At 41.0% G+C, this 21,998-nt stretch overlaps 1 protein-coding gene across 1 annotated transcript in view; it reads left to right on the top strand.

Moving 5' to 3' along the window:
- Window positions 1-2,386: 2,386 nt before the first annotated feature.
- cspg4b.L (chondroitin sulfate proteoglycan 4b L homeolog) overlaps window positions 2,387-21,998 on the top strand; it is a 36,180-nt gene continuing 16,568 nt past the window's right edge. Inside the window, exons 1-3 of the mRNA XM_018266147.2 lie at window positions 2,387-2,709; window positions 16,564-16,727; window positions 16,893-20,453. Of these exons, the coding sequence (XP_018121636.1) occupies window positions 2,628-2,709; window positions 16,564-16,727; window positions 16,893-20,453 (3,807 nt within the window). The 5' untranslated portion in view covers window positions 2,387-2,627. The remainder of the gene's footprint in view (window positions 2,710-16,563; window positions 16,728-16,892; window positions 20,454-21,998) is intronic.

Raw genomic sequence — 21,998 nt, forward strand, 5'->3', positions numbered from 1 at the left:
GCAACTTTTCAATTGCCCTTCATTTTTTATAGTTTTTGAATTATTTTCCTTCTCCTTCTGAGTCTTTCCAGCTTCCAAATGGGGGCCACTGACCCCATCTAAAAAACACTCTGTAAGGCTACAAATTTATAGTTATTGCTACTTTGAAGATCAATATAAAATAAAATGGACTCTGGAGAACTGCATCAAATTCTGTTTGTTTATTCCATCACAACATGTTTTGGATAAACATATGCTTCATCAGATACGAGTTGCATTGTGAATGAACCCAAACTATTTATTACCCCTTTACACCAACAAGTTCGTAAGCTCTTTCAAGAAATTAGCAAATTACACATCAGAGTACTGCCATCAGTGTGGCCTACTCCGATAATTCGCTGCATTTGCACCAATAGTATACAATGTATCAATCAAAGACCATGTTTTCATAAAAGTTACAATAAATAGTACAAAAATAGTTTAAAAAGTTTCAATTATATGTCAATTAATAACACATGTATAGTGTATAAGTTTAACATTGTATCAAAAAATATAGTTATGATTTGTAATATATATAGTGAATAAAGTACCCCCTCTTGTAAAATATAAGGATATTATAAGTTACTGAGGAGTTTCATGACCATATAAAAACACGAGGCTGAAGGCCGAGTGTTTTTATACAGGTCAGGAAACTCCGAGGTAACTTCTAATATCCTCATATTTTACAACTGGGGGTACTTTATTAATTATAATACACAAATTTTAGTGACTCATGTGACAGAAATTACATCACTACTCACCGTTTATAACTGATGACATCACTACTCACCGTTTATAAGGATATAATTTACAAGATATTAATGTTAATGTTAATTATGAATCATCCCTGCCTCCAGGGATAAGAGAAACACACATTGACACAGGGATCATTATTTTTGACAACGGCATGGTTTTAATATACAAACGAGGTGTTTACCTTTAGCAGATTGTTTTTATTGTGACAATCTAATCTAAAGGGGAACAACCCCTTTAAGTGAACTTTGTATTCATTACTGTATTGACCAGTTTGTTATATTAATATGTATAAATAAGGAATGAACCGAATCCAGGATTCCTCCAAGTCCTGTTAAATATTACTTTATCAACAGTATTATGTTATATTTTTTTTCTTTTCTTCTACTGTTATTCCTGTCCTTTTCCCTTTGTTTTTTCCCCCCATGAAGACCATCTAAAACAGAAGAGGGGGCTCCAAGTAACAGACATCTTTATTCACAGGGCTGCACTTGTTTATTAGCTGGCTATAGACCCAAGCAGGCAAGAAGGTGCCAGACTCACTTGATTGTACCCACTGACACAACATACTGGGTACTGATAAGCTAAAACACGTAGTTGAGAATGCGTAAACAATTCTAGTTTTGGCAGAACTACAATTCCCAGAATGCCCTTTGTACAAATCCCCTTCGCTTCTCATCAAAGTTTAGCTCCCGGTACAGCCGCATGAGGATAGGATATATTGGAGGGTGAACTTTGAACTTCCCTCAGACAATCCAATCCCTGTTTATCTATACAGGCTTTTAAACTTTGATGCCACACGAGCAATGGAGAAAGCTGCAGATTGAAAGAAGCTGTAAGCCCCCCACTGTTGCCAGGTCTAATTTTCAAAACCAGCCAAAGAGCTATAAAACTAGCCAAGAAGCAGTTCATAGTTGCCCGAAAATAGCACAAAATGTGCAGCGAACAAAAAGTCTACAAAATAAATGAATATATATAAAAATATAAGTTTTTTCTAATGTTTTCAAGAAGCAAAATGGGACAGATTCACCTGTCACCAGGGGTGTAACTACAGAGGGGGGCCCAGGAGGTATAGGAGCCCCGTAATGCTCTAATACATTCTGTATACAATTCCAATAAATATTGAAAAAACAGGCAGATTTTTGCCCCAAAATTGTCCGAAATTGAGGAAAGTCATCTGAAAATGCGAGAAACTTGAGAGGGAAAGGAGACTGGGGAGCAGAGCCCAAAATCTGGTAACTCTCTGACTTCTACACAAGTTAGTCCAACTGCATGCTGGGTATTGTAGTCTAACATTAAACTTGGCCAGTTGGCAAATTATTAAACAAGAACTACATTACCCAACATGCATTGGGAGAAGCAGGCTTGGCACATTAGGGCAAGAAAAAAAACTTTGGCTGGTTTTCAATGTACAAACCAGCCACAAAAAGTAGCCCAAATCTGTACCTTAGCTAGTTTGTACTTTCAAAACCTGCCTGGGCTTTAAATTAGTAGTCCAATTTGGCTGGAAAACCAACAACCAGGCAACCCTAAAGTCCCCTCACCTCCCCCTGCTAACTGTAAGCCATTCGGCCTGAGGCCGCCCCTCCGTGGTAAAGTGCAGCTGGGTCCCTCCTCCCCTCCCACTGGGACCCCTCCTCCCCTCCCCCCAGGGACACACAATCCCACACAGACGTAGTACAGGAGTCCCCCAGCCTGGTATGCGTGTGACGTCACGGTAGTGTGCGTGCCCAGGTGCTGTGTGAGGGCAACAAGTCGGGAGACGGAGTAACGGGAAGGCCATGGAGTTGTGTGACGGGAGAGAGAGAAGTTTCTGAAGTGTCCCGAGAGGTTACCTGCAGTCTCTAACTCCCAGCATGGGACTCTATGGTAGTTTGGCAGCGGGTGTATATGTTCTGGGAGTGGTTTTGTCCAGCAGCCGGCTACACACACTAGCAGGTAAGAACACAGCTCCCTGTGCCCATACCATAGAGAGGCAACACTCACCAGTTACTAGTAATCTACACTATGCAGGTGGAGGATGGTGAACATTTTGTGGAAGAACTACATTTCCCAGAATCCCTCTACAGAGTGGGGCTTGTAGTTGTGCCTCATAGCTGAAGTGCTCAGTGTTGCTTTGTTTCTCAAATTATGTTGGATTCAAATCAGTTTAGATACATTTTATGATGGCAGGAATCCTCTGATTTGTGGATCTTTTCCAATGATTTTGTTTCCACAAAATAAATGTTCTGTGCGTGGTGCAAGTGAAATGATGGCAGTTTATATCCAGCAAGTTACTGTGTCTGGCACCAGGGCAAGTCTGTGTGTGCAGCCCAACCTGTGATCCTATCAGATTGTAGCCAAAGTTAAAGGGGAGGTTAACTTTTAAGTATATAATAGAATGGCTAATTCTATGGAAAAATTGGTTTTTATTTTTTTTTTTATTATTTCACTTCTAATTATTTCCTGCTTTCAAATAGGTGGTCACTGACCCCATCTAAAAAACAAATGCTCTGTAAGGCTACACGCTGATTGTTATTGCTAATTTGTATTACTCTTCTTTCTATTCAGTTCCTCTCCTATTCCAGTCTCTTATTCAAAACAATGCATGGTTGCTAGGGTAATGTGGACCCTAGCAACCAAATAGCTGAACTGGAGAGCTGCTGAATAAAAAGCTAAATAACTCAAACTTTACATAATATAAAATGAAAACCAATTGCAAATTGTCTCAGAATACCACTCTTACATCATACTAAAAGTTAATTTAAAGGCAAGAGACACACACTCAGATTCGGGAAATTTAGTCACCCAGTGATAAATCTCCTCTTCTTCGGGCAACTAATCTCCCCGAAATGCCTCCTGCCGGTTACAATGTAAATCACCAGCGGGATGGCAATCAGTGCGATTCGTTTTCCTAAGTTGCCTCATGAAACTTCAGGCGACTTCGGAAAATGAATCGATCTAAGTGCCACCCCGCTGGAGATTTAGATTCTTGCCAGCAGGAGGCAGTTTGGGGAGATTAGTCGCCCCGAAGAAGAGGCGATTTATCACCGGGCGACTAAATCTCTCCGAATCTGAGCTTGTGTCTCTGCCCTAAAGGTGAACAACCCCTTTAATGCAGTTGCACGCTGGAAGTAATGCAGTCCACACATGGTAAATTTTATAACATTGTAAAAGTTAACTTAAAGGTGAACAAACCCCTTTAATGCCTCTACAATTCAAATTTTTGTTCCATAAAATTTATAATCAGGGTTTGCTTTAAAGGGGTTGCTTACTTTTGAGTTAACATTTTGGGTAAGTCCACACAGTGCGTTTTGGGGTACTTCGGGCGACTTCGGAAAACGAACCGCCGTGTGTGATTAGCGCTGGCGTTTTTTCATTTTAGCTGGCGCAGATTCAGGGAAGGCGTTTGTGGAGATTTGTCGCCGCAAAAACGAGTCGATTAGTCGCCAGGCGACCAAATCTCCCCAAAACGCCCTGTGTGGCTTGACCCTTAGTATGATGTAGTGGGTGATATTCTGAGACAATTGGTTTTCATTTTTTATTATTTGTGGTTTTTGAGTTTTATGTAGCTTTTTATTAAGCAGCTCTCCAGTTTCTTGCAATTTCAGCAATCTGGTTGCTAGGGCCAAAATTACCCTGGCAACCATACATTGATTTGAATAATTGAGTGCAATATGAATACGAGAGGGCCAGAATAGAAAGATGAGTAGTAAAAAGCAGCAATAACAATACCCTTCTATACATACCGAGCATTTGTATTTAGATGGGGTCAGTGACCCCTATTTGAAAGCTGGGAAAAGCCAGAAGAAGAAGCCAAATAATTAAACTATAAAAAAATATTATGAAGACCAATTGAAAAGTTGCTTCAAATTGGCCATTCTATAACGTACTAGAAGTTAACTTAAAGGTGAATCACCCCTTTAATTAGCAAAGGGTCATTGTATTTTGTATGTAAGTCGAACACATTCAGCAGCTCTGAGCACTAACACCCCCCTGAATTACTAAACCCAAGTGCAAATTCCCAGCAAGGATTGTTGTGGTGTCTGTATTGCAGTCATCCATAAATTCAGCTCTTTCAAGTGCAGAGAAGCCTAGTCATTATGGAAACAGATGTCATGTAATGCATAACAAGACCAACAGCTGAGATTCTTTTACCCTCCTAAAATATACAGAAGTGGAAATGTGTGATTTTTACATGTCCAGATATGTCTGTGCTCAAATATGAACGATAAACCTCATACCTGCTGCAATACAAGGCAACACTACAGCTTGTGCTTTAAATGAGTTGTTCACCTTCCAAACTCATTTGTTTTGCAACATTTAGTTGATACATTTCTCAGCAGCATCTCTGGAGTATTAGCAACTATTGTATCAATTCTAACAGCTGCCTGTAATGAAACCCAGAGATTCTGCTCTGCAGGGACAAAGATAAGAAATTTATAAACTAAATGTATCCATTTAGAACAGTTTACAGGGTCAGCGACCCCCCCTCCCAGGGCTGCTTCAGAAGGTGAAAAGTTACACTTCAATATTAGAAAAACGGGCAAACATAGAAAATATTATGTCATTGGAAAAAGTCGTTATTTCTGATGATCTGAAAAGTTAACTTTTAGTATAATGTAGAGCAGTGGTCCCCAACCAGTAGCTCGTGAGCAACATGTTGCTCTCCAACCCCTTGGATGTTGCTCCCAGTGGCTTCACAGCAGATGCTTATATTTTAATTCCAGGCTTGGAGGCAAGTTTTGGTTTCATAAAAACCAGGTGTACTGCCAAACAGAGTCTCAATGTAGGTTGACAAGCCACATAGGGGCTGCCAAATGACCAATCACAGCCCTTATTTGGCACCCCGAGAACATTATTCATGCTTGTGTTGCTCCCCAACTCCTTTTACTTCTGAATGTTGCTCACGGCTTCAAAAGGTTGGGGATCCCTGATGTAGAGAGTGATATTCTGAGACAATTTGCAATTGGTTTTCATTTTTTATTATTGTGGTTTTTGAGTTATTTAGCTTTTTATTTAGCAGCTCTCCAGCAATTTCAGCAATCCGGTTGCTAGGGTCCACATTTCCCTAGCAACCACTGATTTGACTAAGAGACTGGAATATGAATAGGAGAGGAACCGAACAGAAAGATGAGGAATAAAAAGTAGCAATACAATTGTAGCCTTACAGAGCATTTGTTTTTTTTAGATGGGGTCACTGACCCCCATTTGAAAGCTGGAAATCAAAATTTTCTTTATTCAAACATCACTCTTGTGTCCAACGTTTTGGCGCACATTGGGGTCTTTATTATTATTAATAAAGGCCCCAATGTGGGCCGAAACGTTGGACACGAGTGATGTTTGAATAAAGAAAATCTTGCTTAAAGTTTTTGGAGTGCTGGTCCATATTGAAATCTACATACCACGTTTGATCAAGCACCCATCTTGGATTGTGAAGGAAAGAGTGCAGGTATTTACAGGACTATTTTTTATATATATATATATATATATATATATATATATATATATATATATATATATATATATAGAGATAGATACAAATAAAAGAGGTCCTCTGCACCAATATATTAAGGACATTGAAACATTTTGTGCCTTAAGCTACTAAAAAATGCCTTACCCTTTAAACAAAACAGGGATTGTTTGTCCATATATTGCAATATATTTAAGATGGCCAACTACGTCAAAGTCATCCCATATCTGGCCAGTCCTACGCTCAATTTTATCTGATTCATTAAGAATTCTATTGCTTCATTATACATTTTACAAAGGGACTGAAGCTGGCCATAGACACACAGATCCTATTCATACGATTTTTGGATCGTGTGTGGAGAGTGCCGACAGCTTTCGCCCGGTGGAGATCGGTCGTTTGGTCGATCAGTTTTGACCCGAGCCCATTTTGGCCGGAGCCCATTGCGCATCGTAATCAGATCCATACAGCTGAATAATCAGATTACCCCCGATACAGCCATGCTTGTTAATGGCATATCGGGGAAAGATCCGCTCGTTTGGTGATGTTGCCAAACGAGCGGATCTTTGCGTATATGGCCACCTTAAGTTTTACCTGCAACTTACTTGCTGCTTTCAAAGTATAACTTCCAAACTTGGCTGCCCTTTTATTAGACACCAGTGGGATCACCTGCCTATAGCTGGGAAGGGTGGGAGCTACAAAAAAAATATATATATTACACAAAAGCCATGAATATTTTGTAAATTATATCCTTACTAACAGTAGAACTCTTTGGTGGCTATTTCCTTATATTTACAATAAGGGTGCTTTATTCACTATAGATATATAAATGTGTGTGTAGATAGATAGATAGTCTCAGTCTCTTTCTTTCTCTATCTTGAGGTCTAAAGGGTTAAAAGCAGTTAAGTTATATGGGCCTGTAGTGTTGTTGGAGGAAATTACCTGCATGCCCACACAGGGAGCATTTGGAATGTGGGAATACCTCCTGCTTTCTATGCTAATTTCTTCTGCTAAATGAAACATCTACAATTAGAGGTTTAGAAGATGAAAAGCTAGAATAAGCTATATTTTAGCACGCAAGTCATAGTAAGACTAAAGGGCTCATTTCCAAAAGCAAGTGAAGCCCGGATTTCCTTGTTTGCCGCCCCCAGGTCCTAGCGCCTGCAACCCTCTCTCCACAAATCCGGGCCTGAGTGTTCGAAGTGCAGTTTTAGATGTCATTTGCCAGTGTAATTGGCCCATGTGCGGATCTGTGCTCAGTGTTGTTGCCTCCGATGACAAATCAGGTGCAATAGTACGCAAAGTTTCTGTAGTGCAGATTGCGTCATTTTCGGCACATCTGTGTGCAATTCTTTAAGTATAAATGACTATTAATGCAGCCCATTGGGGACTCCCGAATTACTGAATTCCCCTGCATCAGTATCTTCGCTTGGGCACATTTCATCAGAACAGACTGGGAGGGGCAATGTCACTTTGTACAAATATGAGAGCATGTGCAAGTGCAATTAGTAATAGGAGTCAAGCAATGATGGCACCAGATTTTTGCAGTCTTAAATTACCCTGGTATGTAAAGGTGGCCATACACGGAGAGATACGCTCTTTTGGCGATGATGCCAAACGAGCTGATCTCTCCCCGATATGCCCACCTTGAGGTGGGCAATATCGGGCTGATCCGATCATGGGCTCAACAATCGGACCTTAACAATGGGTAACAGGCGGTCGGATTGGGGAACGAACAGATGCGGCCGCGATCCGACGGGTGTTTTAGTCCCATCCGATCAACGTCTGGCCGACTTCTGGCCAGATATCGATCGGGGAAGCCCGTCGGAGGCCCCCATATACGGGCCAATAAGATGCCGACTCGGTCTGTCAGCAGCATTTATCCGCCCGTGCAGGCTTAGCTCAATTATCTTGGAATTGTACAGAGAGACAAATGTAGGTGTTTTACTGCCAAGCTGGAAATTGCACAGACAGCAAAACTCTGGAATTCCAGCATGCTGCAATTCTTTGAAAGTGTTTTTTTCTCAAATGGAAAACTTTTAAACTTTTGCATTCTTTATATTTACCCCTCAGCTCCCTTTCTATTGTCAAACTATCCCCTTTAAAGAAGTTAATAATACTTTCTTGGTAAAAAATAAATACAAATAATAATATAGTGAATAAAGTACCCCCTCTTTTAAAATATAAGGATATTATAAGTTACTGAGGCGTTCCATGACCATATAAACCTCTGGTCCTACAGTTGTCTGTTTTATCCTACCTAAAAATAAAACTCCTGCTTAGCTTAAAGGGATCCTGTCATCGGAAAACATGTTTTTTTCTAAATGAATCAGTTAATAGTGCTGCTCCAGCAGAATTCTGCACTGAAATCCATTTCTCAAAAGAGCAAACAGACTTTTTTATATTAAATTTTGAAATCCGACATGGGGCTAGACATATTGTCAATTTCCCAGCTGCCCCAAGTCATGTGACTTGTGCTGTAATAAACTTCAATCACTCTACTGCTGTACTGCAAGTTGGAGTGATATCACCCCCTCCCTTCCCCCCCCCAGCAGCCAAACAAAAGAACAATGGGAAGGTAACCAGATAACAGCTCCCTAACACAAGATAACAGCTGCCTGGTAGATCTAAGAACAACACTCAATAGTAAAAACCCATGTCCCACTGAGACACATTCAGTTACATTGAGAAGGAAAAACAGCAGCCTGCCAGAAAGCATTTTTTCTCCTAAAGTGCAGGCACAAGTCACATGACCAGGGGCAGCTGGGAAATTGACAAAATGTCTAGCCCCTTGTCAGATTTCAAAATTGAATATAAAAAAATCTGTTTGCTCTTTTGAGAAATTGATTTCAGTGCAGAATTCTGCTGGAGTAGCACTATTAACTGATGCGTTTGGAAAAAAACATGTTTTCCGATGACAGGATCCCTTTAAGTGCTGTTGAGCTATTTGGAATCTCCCACAGCTATTCTGTGGAGTAATGTACACAAAGCTATGCCTCACAATTCAGTGTTTAAAGTAGGGATGCACTGAATCCACTATTTTGGATACGGCCAAACCCCCGAATCCTTCTCATAAAATTTGGCTGAATACTGAACCGAATCCTAATTTGCATATGCAAATTAGAGGTGGAATTGGGGAAACATTTTTTACTTCCTTGTTTTGTGACAAAAAGTCGCGCGATTTCCCTCCCCGCCCCTAATTTTGCATATGCAAATTAGAATTCGGTTTGGCCAGGCAGAAGGATCTGGCAGAATCCGAATCCTTCTGAAAAAGGCCGAATCCCGAACCGAATCCTGGATTTGGTGCATCCCTAGTTTAAAGGGATACTGTCATGGGAAAACATGTTTTTTTTTAAATGCCTCCGTTAAAAGTGCTGCTCCAGCAAACTTTCGCACTGAAATCCATTTTTCAAAAGAGGAAACTGATTTTTTATATCTAATTTTGAAATATGACATGGGGCTAGACATATTGTGAGTTTCTCAGGTTCCCCCAGTAATGTGACTAGTGCTCTGATAAACTTCAACTGCAAGTTGGAGTGATATCACCCTCCTCCCTTTCCCCCAGCAGCCCATCAGCAGAACAATGGGAAGGTAACCAGATAACAGCTGCCTGGTAGATCTAAGAACAGCACTCTATGGTAAAATCCAGTTACATTGCGTAGGAGAAACAACAGCCTGCCAGAAAGCAGTTCCATACTAAAGTGCTGGCTCTTTCTGAAAGCACATGACCAGGCAAAATGACCCGGGAAAGCGCCTACACACCAATATTATTACTAAAAAAAATTTACTTGTTGGATTAGTAATGACACTTTATATAGTAGATTGAATTATTTGCAGTGTTAACAGAGTAATTTTGGAATAAAAACGACATAAAAATCATAACAGAATCCCTTTATATAGGTGCTAATAATAGGGGATAGTTACTATTTGAATGGGTGTTGCATTATTTTTATTACTCACTTTTACTAACTGTACACACTCGCACATAGTCACCATAGTGACCTTTATATTCCAATATTTTTATTGAGTTTACAAAACAAAAACAAAAACAAAGTTGACAAAAGCCGACAGTAGCATAGTAAGAGACAGTACAGATTGAGTCTGCAAATATACCAGAAAGTCTCCACGTGTAGGTACATCAAACAGCTCACAAATGTACACATAGCTTATAGATAAATTATAAACATCCACTGTTGGTGAATAAAAAACAAAATACTGACAATCAAATGACCATTAAACTAGTGGACCAGTTCTGAAAATCCTATAAAAACAGTGACAAGTGAGATAAGACAGTGGTAACGTTTCAAATGCTAAGAAAGGCAGTCGGATAATTAGTACCGTATCTATATTCAATCCAAGGGGACCAAACCAACAGGTATTTCTGGTGGGTATCAAGTAGAATGCTAGACATTTTCTCCTGGACCATTATCCAATCAATTTTACTCTTCGTGGCCTCGACAGAGATATACCTGGTTTTCCAAGCCTTTGCGATTGTTTGTTTGGCAGCCGTCATAATCAGCAGGAAAAGTTGGAATTGGTGTGACGTGAGAGCATCAGGTTTTTTACATAATAGGGCCGTACTAGGATGTTTGGGAATAGGCGTATTAAAAATGGAATAAATCATATTATAAATCCTTATCCAAAATCTTTGAACCACAGGGCATAGCCACCAAATATGATACATAGTGCCCTTATGAGTACAACCCCTAAAACACCTATCATCAGCCAAAGGTATAAATCGCGCTATACGTGCGGGGACCAAGTACCACCGGAGCAAAACCTTATAATTTGTTTCTAAGAGGGAGACATTCCTTGAAGATTTCTTGATATTAGACCAAATTACTTCCCAGTCGTCTAAGCCCATCTGACATCCTATGTCCTCTTGCCATAAGTGTGTATAGGAAACCTGACGGGTGTCAGTCAGGACAAAAAAGTTATTGTATAAAGTTGAAATCACTCCCCGCGATTTGGGCGCTTTACAACACCAATGCTCAAAAAAGGTCTGAGAACTGTTCACCACCCCAGAAGATTTCCATAAAGATTGAGCATAATGCAATACTTGGATCACTCTATAGCTTTCAACCTGCGGCACGCTATATTTCTGAGAAAAGTTCTGAGGGGTATAGGGCCCTAATAAGGAGAAAAGCTGCCCTAGGTACAAAAAGTTCTGATCTCGCCACCATTGAAATAGAGTAGGTTGCAGGCCCGGTGGAAAAAGCGGATTACCCAACAAAGGAGCTGCTGGAGTCAATGGGGATTGCAACCGAAACCGCAACCTAACACTATCCCAAAGCCTAATAGTATGTAATAAGCACACACTACCTAATTTAGGTCTAAGTTTGGTGGGGCACCAAATTAAAGCCGAAGGAGAGTAGGGCTTACAAAAAAGAGCTTCTAGGTGGACCCAGTGAGGGCTATCAGCAATCGTGTGTAAGGTCACTATTTGAGCTAATTGGGCCGCCTTATAGTATAGCGAAAAATCAGGAAAACCTAACCCCCCCTTATCCTTAGGCAACGTCATATTCGTTTTGCTAACGCGTGAGAACTTACCAGCCCAAACAAATCGCAAAAGTTTGGAGCTAAACCCAGCAAGATCAGATAACGGAACTGCAACAGGAAGGGTTCGGAACAGATATAAAAGCTTAGGAAGTATAGACATCTTTATCGAGTTGATACGCCCTATCCAAGACAGGTGGTGATGCGTCCATTTCTCCAGCAAGGCACCCAAGGATTTGTACATCGGTAAATAATTAAATTTATACATGGACTCATAGGAATTAGTAAGTTTGACCCCCAAAATAGTAATATAGTGAATTTGCCACACAAAGTCAAAGTTCAGCTGTAGTAATTTAACTTCCTGGTGAGAGAGGGAGAGGTTTAAAGCCTCTGTCTTATTATGATTAATCGTAAGCCCAGATAAGGTCCCAAATATGTCCATTAAACTATACAGGTTAGGAAGAGATGTTAGGGGTTTGGAGAGGATAAGTGTCAAATCGTCTGCAAAAAGGCTCACTTTATGATGAGTACCGGCAATGGCTATCCCAGAAATATCAGAATTGGATCGAATTGCTAGAGCTAACGGTTCAATAGCCAAATTAAACAAGATCGGGGATAATGGGCACCCCTGTCTGGTGCCTCTACGAATTGAAAATGTGTGGGAGGAGAAACCAAACATACCAACTATCGCGGTGGGATTACGGTAAAGTGAGTGGATCCATTGCAGAAACCCCTCCCCAAACCCCCACTTACCCAAAGTATAATACAAATAACTCCAGTTAAGGGAGTCAAACGCCTTACAAATGTCTAACTTCAACAACATAGCTTTAAGGTTACAGGTTTTAGAGTGTTCCATTAACAACAAAAGTCGTCTAATAGCGTCTGAGGCTTGGCGTCCAGGAACAAACCCGACCTGATCTTTGTGAATCACTTGAGGGAAGAAGCTGTTAATGCGTTGAGCAAGAATTTTCCCCAACAACTTCACCTCCGTGTTCAACACTGAAATGGGCCGATAGTTCTTACATTCAGATAGATCAGTGTCGGGTTTAGGGATAGCCGAAATCTTAGCTTTGAGCGTTTCAGGGTGTAAGGACTCTCCATTTTTCAGTGCATTCAACATAGAGGTGAGGTGGGGCCCCAATTGTTCAGCAAATTTCTTATAATATAAATTAGATAAGCCATCAAGCCCGGGAGTTTTACCAGATGCTAAGGATTTAATAGCAAGAGAAACCTCTTCTAAGGAGACATCCCGGTCAATAAGCTGAGCCTGATCAGGGGACAACTCGGGAAGGCTAATCGTAGAGAAAAACTTATCGAACGCCGATTCAGGCACAGATACTGGAGCTGCATAAAGGGTTTCATAGAAATGAGCAAATTGGTTCGCTATCTTACTGGGGTTCCCCGACAAGGAGCCCTGGGATGTTCTAATCCTATGGACAGTGGGAGGCTTACATCTCTCATTCAGTTTCCGAGCCAACATTCTTCCCTGCTTGTCTAGGTTACCATAAAGTTTATGTCTAGCCCATCTCAACTTTTTCTCAGCATAAGTTGTTAACAGCATGTCCAGTTCCTTTCGAAGTTGGGAGATTTGAACAGAATAATCTAATTCAGGGGAATCATTCTGAGCCTCCACCAAGTTATCTAGTTTCTGAGTCAGGGAATTAATAGCCGCCACTCTAGCCTTTTTGGCCCTAGAGCCCTGTTGTATAAAAACACCCCGGATAACCGTTTTGTGAGCCTCCCAAATAGTAACCGCAGAAGGAACTGTAAGGAGGTTCTCCCGAAAGTAATTAACAAGGGACTCTTTGATTATTGCAACTGTAGCAGGTATACTCAATAAAGAGTCATTCAGACGCCAAGCCCCAAAGCTAGACCTTTCCCAAATATGGGAAAGTGTTATACAGTTAGGACAATGATCAGACCAGCTTATATTAAACAGTTTGGCAGTACGGAGTGCAGGCAAAAGCGCGGGCGAGAGAAAAATATGGTCGATACGAGAGGATAGCTTGTGAGGAGCAGAGTAATGGGAAAATTGTCGCGTTGTAGGGTTACATTCTCTCCAAGCGTCTATCAGCCGATAGGACGCTAAGAGTTTCTTAAACTTAACAGAATCTCTACTGAATTTCCCGGGACTCTGGGGCTTACCAATTACCAAACGGTCTAAATTTTGATTCCAAACAAGGTTAGAGTCTCCACAGAGAATTAGTTGTCCCTGTTGAATTTGAGAACAAGTATCAAATAACTGCGACAGAAATTTAATCTGATCGAAATTCGGAGTGTAATACGACACAATAGTGAGCGGAACATCCCCAATGCTAACCATGGCTATGACGAATCGACCTTCAGGATCAATAATGGTATCATTAATCGTAACCTCCAATCTGGAGTGGAAGCAAATTGCTACCCCCTTTGTTTTGTTAGGACTAGTAGCTAATAGTACTGTAGGGTACCTCTTATGTAGATATTTGGGATAAGAGGAATGGGAGAAGTGGGTCTCCTGTAGGCAGAGGATGTCTGCGTCTAGGGACGAGAAGTAGGAGAAAGCTTTAGTACGTTTCATAGGAGAATTAAACCCTTGGACATTCAAACTAAGCACTTTAACCCCCATGAGGAAATATCAATACCGCTATACCATAATTGCCCCCCGCAAGCCATGGTGAGAAAAGGGGAACAGAGTTCTGCCACAATAAGCCACTGCCTAGCAATAAAAGTAAATAGAAAGCAAAAATCGCACTTGCAACATTAAGCCATGTGATAGATAGAAAAGGAATTTCACTTGTCAACAACATAATATAATTTAACAATAAACCAAAAATTCAACCAGAGTAGCAGTTCGTTTCCGGGGAATAGAGAGTCACCGTCAAAAAGCACTCCCGGACCAGCCTCAGGAGCCCTTAGGGGACTCAATTCCAAGGGGGGAAAGCATTAGCCAGCCGGCAAGTAACAGAAAATATATGTCCAAAATCAGCACCCAGTAGGAGGGAGAACCCAGTGGCCACGTAGTGGGTCTCAGCAAAGGTCAGCAGGCGACTGACCCAACCTGGGAAAAGGACCAGGTTAGTATAGCAATAAACCGTCCAATGTCAACTGTAAAACAAAAAAACTGCAAAAGGAGAAAGGGAGAGAACTGAAGCCTCCTGGAGCAGAAGGGGAAAAGGCCAACTGACCAAATGAGTCAAATAAAGTGCCCAAACACATCATGTAGAAAGGACTCCGTGAAAGCTGAAGGAGTTCAAGTAACGGAGGAACGTGACCTCTGAGAATGGGATCTCACCTTTTCCCAAATGGGGAGAACCTTGCGCTGGGAACTGCTTGAGGGCAAAACAGCCTCCACAGGTGCGTCGGAGAAGCCCAATTTCACCAATACAGCCAAACCCTCCTCTGGGGAAGCAGCGTTATACTGCCTGTTGTTGTAAGAGAACATCAGTCGAAATGGAAATAGCCATCTATAAGGTATCTTACGAAGTTGAAGCACTTTGGTGATGGGTGCCATATTCCTCCGCTTTTGTAATGTAGTCGGGGAGAGATCCATATAAATCTGATAGGGATGAGTACGGAACACCAAATTGTCGACCTTCCTCGCCGCCGCTAAAGCTGCCACTTGGGTTTGGTGGTAGTGCAATCTAAGGATTATGTCTCGTGGTGGATCATCTGGTCGTCTAGGCCTCAGGGCCCGATGAACCCGATCCATCTCCAATCTCGCAGCCGGTAGGGCCGGAAGTAGTTCCTGCAGCAAGTCCATAATCGATTGCTGTAGATCCACAACGGATTCAGGCAACCCACGGATCCTCAAGTTATTACGGCGGGATCTGTTGTCCGCATCTTCAATACGATCATTCGATTCCTTCATCTGTGCCTGCAAGGAAATTATATCCTGTTCATGGGAATCAATCACCGTAATAATATCATCAATTTTGGCCTCCGAATCATTGACCCTCTGGCCCAGTTCAGCAACTTGCTTAGCTAGGTCAGCTGCAATTTTAGTAGCCATAGTGTCAAGTTCCTGTTGCAGCAAGAGTTTAAACTTCCCCAACAGTACCTCATCCGAAGGTAGCGAAGCCTCGCCCTGCTCTGAGGAAGTTGATGCCTGGCTTCCGAAAAGGCTGCTCGGCGACGCCATCGGGCTTAGTTTCGGTGATGACGCAGGCCGCAGGGCCTTCTCCAAGAAGTCAGAGACTGGGCGTGTCCGGGATGGCGGGGGAGAAAGGGTTTTTCCTCGCCTTCTGCGTGCCGAACGAGTCTGCCGACTTGCCATACGGCTAGCCAGGAGGTTCCGCTTACCGTAGCTACAGGCTGCGAGGCTGTGGGGTGTTGATCTATGCGGCAGAGAGCGAAAAAACTGCACGGCTGGTGCGGAGCTTTCCTAAATGGCGGCCATCTTGGATTGCGCGCGCATGCGCCCCCCCCATAGTGACCTTTAAAAGGGAAGTTCACTATAAATAAACCTTAGTAGTTTATAGATAGAGCAGTGTTATGTGCCATTTCCATTGGTCTTCATTATTTATGTTGTACTTCTTTTCTTTTTTTTCAAGTACAAAAAATACATTGGAAAATATATCAGCACGTTTATTGGTCCTCTCCTGGCTATTCTCTGTAGGTCTAAAGTAGGATGCAGTCTTTTGCTCAGGGTATATACAAATGGAGCAGACCAGTTTCACCCTGTGTGGGTGCCAAGGCAAAGATCTGTGTATTTGGGGACCTTTCCCAGTTAGTGTATCCTTAGATGCATGGCAGCTTTACAGTAACCGCTGCACACTGACATATTATGGATTATTATGAAGAAAACAGGTAAAGTAATATAATGTCTGTTTGCTCAAGTTAATTCATAGTTTTTTTTCCCCCCATAGCTTCTTTTTATGGCGAAAGCTTTGTTGAGCTTAAAACGGCGGAATCTTTTTCCAAGTCAAGTCTTCATTTTAAATTTCGCACTAGCAAGCCAAATGGGTTACTATTTCTTGCAGCTGGGAAGAAACAATACAGTATAATTGAACTACACTCGGGACATGTCCAGGTAAAAAAATATATCTTCATCTATCTATAAATGTTTGTTACCATAGATGCTTATGATTAATATTAGCAGCGTTTTTGTGTAAACGCTTACATACTTCATTTGATACATATTAAAATGTTCTAAGACATCAATTACAGAAAACACTTCACTATTTATATTTTGCAGGCGAAAATTGATTTTGGAGAAGGTGAACAAATCTTGCTTCTTAAGAATGGACCTCGAGTAGACAACTTGGAGTGGCATGTGGTTGACCTACATCATGAAAACGCAGATGTTGTTCTAAGTGTTGACCAACACTTAAAGTCTAGTATACAAGTTGCTGGAGGATCGCAGGAGTTTAGTGTTCATTATGGTCTCTATATTGGAGGATTCAATGAGCTGAATGTTCCTTATGCAAAAATATTGCCAAATCACTTCAGAGGATGTTTAGATGAGGTTGTGTTTAATGAGCAAGAACTACTTTCATCCCTCAGGCCTTATCCGGGATTAAAAAATGTTCACGAAGTATCCCTAGGGTGCAGTGATGAATTTTTTGTGAGTGAAGATGACCCTGTCAGCTTGTTCAGCTCCAAATCCTATGTAGCATTCCCTTCATGGGCTCTTGAAGAAGGAGGAGTCTGGGAATGTTTTCTCCAGACCTCAGCTGGAAAAGGATTGCTATTGTATCAGTCAGGAAGTGTTGGGGATTTTATATCTCTAGAAATACAAGACTATATATTAAAAGCCCATCTTAGAAAAGGAAACAGTTTAATTCAGATTTCTACTTTGAATCTCATGTCTGAACATAAGTGGCACCACATTAAGCTTAAACTTAATGCAAGGCATTTTCACCTGACTCTGGATGAGGAGACTGTAAAGGCCTCCTTAACGTTTCACTCAAAAACGGCTCAGCTTAATGGTCCTTTGTTTGTCGGTGGGGTAAATGATGCCACCCGAAAAGTACTGACCTCCAGCCTAAGTACTGTTTCTGGGAAGCATGCAAAAGTTGTCTCGTTTAAAGGCTGCATAAAGAACATAAAGGTGAATTCTGCAAAGTTTGGCTTAAAAAATGCTTTAGCTAGTAAAGATGTTTCGCCTGGGTGCAAAACTGAAATACTGTTAACTACATCCCCATTAAACAAAGCTGGTGAAACCCATCGGAACACAGCAGCACCTTCAACCAGTCTTGTCACCAGCACAACAGCAGCCCCCAAAAATAATGCTAAACATAGTTTCATTGTGCTGAATAACTTAGTAGTTCAAGAGGGTGGCAGAGCACCATTGCAATCTAAGCATATCAAATTAAATCTGGATTTTAAAAAGCTGGGTGTCCGTCAGTCACAAATTAACTTTAAAGTAATGGAATACCCACAGAGCGGTCAATTAAAAATAGATGTTCCGACAACACAAAATAAAGATACGTTCACAATGCTAGATCTCTGGCATGGAAGAATCACTTACATTCATGATGGATCAGAAGGAACAAATGATAATTTTACCTTTACTGTTACAGCCACCAGCAAAAATGAGATTCCCTCTTATTTAGATGGGACGCAGCAGCATGTGTTCAGTATTACTGTAACACCAACAAATGATGCTCCAGAACTTTCCCTGCCAGAAGGCAATCTGTTTGCTTTACTCGAAAATTCAAAAAAACGCCTTCCTGCAAATCTGCTTAAGGTTTCAGACGTAGACACAGATCCCCAGAACCTAAATTTTGTTTTGCTCGGTAACCTCAATGCAGACGCTGGGTACATAGTAAATGGGAAGGATGCAGGAAAATCAATTGCTACGTTTTCTTACTCTGAGCTGCTTGATGGGAATATATTCTACGTCCACCATGGTGTCAAGAATTCCAGACTTGTTCTTCGAGTAAGCGATGGAGACAAAGTCAGCAACACGGTGGTACTTCGTATCTTAGCTGTTCCTCTAGAGTATAAAGTAGTCAACAACACTGGAATTGTTGTGACACAGGGAGAAAGCTCTCTAATTCTAACCAGTAATTTGGGGGTGGATACCAATGCTGAGAACCAAGACATGGAGATTAGATACGACGTTATGGAATTGCCACAGTATGGTCAGATCCAGAGGCGGAGTGTTGGAAATGAATGGAGGTCTACAAATTCATTTACACAAAGATCCCTTGAGCGTGAAAGGATACGATACTTGAGTACGTTTAATGAAGTACAAGAAATGGATCGAACTGAATACTTTAAGTTTAAAGTTAACATTGCAAATAAATCCAGTGAAGAATATCGGTTTCCTATTACTGTTCAATGGCTCAAGTATACCTTGGTCAACAATTCTGTTCTTACTGTTGAAAACAGAAAACTATTGACTCTCACCACTGATAATCTATATGCCGTTGTAACAGGAATATCAACAGTGGAGAAAGATATATATTTTAAGGTATTGTCCCTTCCTAAAAAAGGCAGGATTCTTGTTAATAAAAACAATCTAAAGGAAAATGGCATGTTCAGCCAAATAGATATAGCAGATTTGAAAGTACAATATGAATTAACTGATCAGCCTCGTCAAGACTCCAATGATTTCTTTAGCTTCAGCTTGTTCACCAAACACGCAGAATCTAAACCATACAGGTTTCAAATAAACATAAAGGCTGACTTGAACAGCATTTTCTTGACAAACAATGGTCTCTTTTTAGCCGAAGGAGACACAAAGCTTATAACTAGGGAGGAGCTCTTTGTGCAAACTCTGAATAACAGGACTTTCACTTATAAAGTTCAAAAAAGCCCTCAACATGGAAAGCTTAGGCTTATAAATTTTTCCGATTCGATCCTGAGCAACGATAACATCACTTCATTTTCCAGTCAGGATATTCTTGGGGAACGTCTCATGTATGTTCATGACGATACAGAAACAACAGCAGATTCGTTTACAGTTCTAGCCACATCTTCGTCTTCGCAACACGAAAGTCCTTTTGGAGACAAGGTAACTGTATATGCAGAAGTACTTTTTAATATATCAGTTGAACTAAAGAATGACGAGAAACCCAATCGTGTTGTGGACAGACTTTTTCATGTTGTTCGTAATGGTCAGAGACTTGTGACACTGGAGGATCTCTGCTATCATGATCCTGATACAGATTTTAATGATGGTCAGTTATTATATACAAGGCGTGGTATTCCAAATGGTGATCTGGTGTCCGCTAATGATCCTTCCATAAAACTTTACCAGTTCACTCAGGAAGACTTGGAAAAGAAACGTGTCTTGTTCATGCACCAAGGAAGCGATTATGGAAGATTTGTTTTATTTGTAACAGACGGCAAACATTACACGTCATCTCTACTGGAAGTGAGCGCATCCGACCCCTATGTAAAAGTAGTCAATAACACTGGTCTTTTGGTACAGAAAGGAAAGGAACAAATAATAACCACATCTAATGTTAGTATTGCTACAAATGTATATATTGACAGTTACAAGGAGATTGTGTACAATGTAGCATCTTCACCAAAACATGGGAAAATACTGGTTCAAGGTTTGGCAGCAGAATCCTTTACCCATCTCAATATAAAAAATGGCCAGGTGACTTTTCGGCACGATGACAGCAATAATCTGCAGGATGCATTCAATCTGACTGCTAAATTGAAGAATATTGCTGTAAATGTTGAAATGAAAGTGCGTGTGTATTTGGAAAGCCATCAACGCCTGCCAACTGTTTTGAACCTCAACATCATTGTTGTGGAACAGGGGCGACCAGTTAAAATTGATGAACGGAAATTACAGGTAAGTCCATTTTCTTTAAAAGTAAATCTTGCATGCCATTGAATATTTCTGGAAAATAATCTTTAGAAGTGATAAGGTTTCATTAGAAACCCCAAGGCTAATGGCGCACAAGGTGTTTAGATTGCTGCAGTGCTCACAGGGAGAACTACAGTAAGTACAACAAGAATAATTACAATGTATGGATCAGCCTTCCTCTTAACAGCGCTACATTCTTAAATAAGAAGGGTTGGGGTAATTGTAGTAGTGGCTTTCTACAGATAATACTTTGCTCAAGGTGCCCTATCACAACATAACACCGCTGTCTCTCAGCCTCCATAAGAAATGGGACATATTCAACTGTGTCTCAATTTAGCCTCACCCTCACCCTCTCCTACTCTTTGCTTTATATCAGGGACCACCAACCTTTTTTACCCATGAGTCGCATTCAAACTACATTCAAATGTAAATTAAAGTTGCAGAGCAACAGAAGCATGCAAAAAGTTCCTGGTGGTGAAAAATAAGGACTGTGATTGGCTATTTGGTAGCCCCTATGTGAACTGGCAGCCTACAGGAGGGTCTGTTTGGTAGTACAGCTGGTTTTTATGCAACCAAAACTTGCCTCCAAGCCAAGAATTCAAAAATAAGCAACTTCTTTGAGACCAAAAGCAACATCCAAGGGGTTCATGAGGGACATGTTGCTCATGAGCCACTGGTTGGGGATCACTGCTTTAGATGTTACTTATTTGCTCTACACTCCACAGAGGCCCACCATTTGCCAGAGCACTGAACGATCATGAGGAAGAAAAACCATCTCAACTTAGCATGTACTGACCAAACCAACACGTGTATTTATATAGAAAAAAATGTAAATGTCCCTTCACCCTCTGTTATGCTGTTGGTCACACACTTTATGTCAGATGGAACTTATTTGCTACTTCACATTGGGACACGGGCCCATAATTCAGCAAAACACAGACAACAAGTCTTTGTTTATGGAAGGTTGTGCACATTTGTCCACCTTTTGCCTCCTCTTCACAATATACCAGTGCATGATTGTACCCAATGTACTTCACAGAGCCCTCTGTCATGAAACACACCGATACCAAACTTTATCCCCATAATGCATGGTCAGAGTGTGTAATAACAGCACTTTATCCCCAAAACAGTGCAGGTTTACCGGTCAAATATTTTGTTGACATCACTACAGTGCACATGTATCTCATTCTTTTTTCTTGTTTTGAGTCCTTAAAGAACTGATGAAGGGTGGTGTGACTGCCGAAACTTTATGCACTCTCTGTGGCCAAATAAAACTTGGTACACACCATATTCACTTAAAGCTGTGTGTGAAGTTCCTGTTCTACAAATTGTCTTTATAGAACTGAATTATACCTGCCTACCCTGGACTCTCCGATTCCAAAAACTCTGTTATAATAATCAGTTGCTTAAAGGAGAAGGAAAGCTACTGAGGCATTTTATTGCCAATAGATTAGCTGCAATAGTTCAAGATAGAATGCTATATTTATTCTGTAGAATGTTTTACCATACCTGAGTAAAAAGCTCTTGAAG

This window comes from Xenopus laevis, chromosome 1L, assembly GCF_017654675.1.
Source record: "Xenopus laevis strain J_2021 chromosome 1L, Xenopus_laevis_v10.1, whole genome shotgun sequence".
Lineage (NCBI taxonomy): Eukaryota > Metazoa > Chordata > Amphibia > Anura > Pipidae > Xenopus > Xenopus laevis.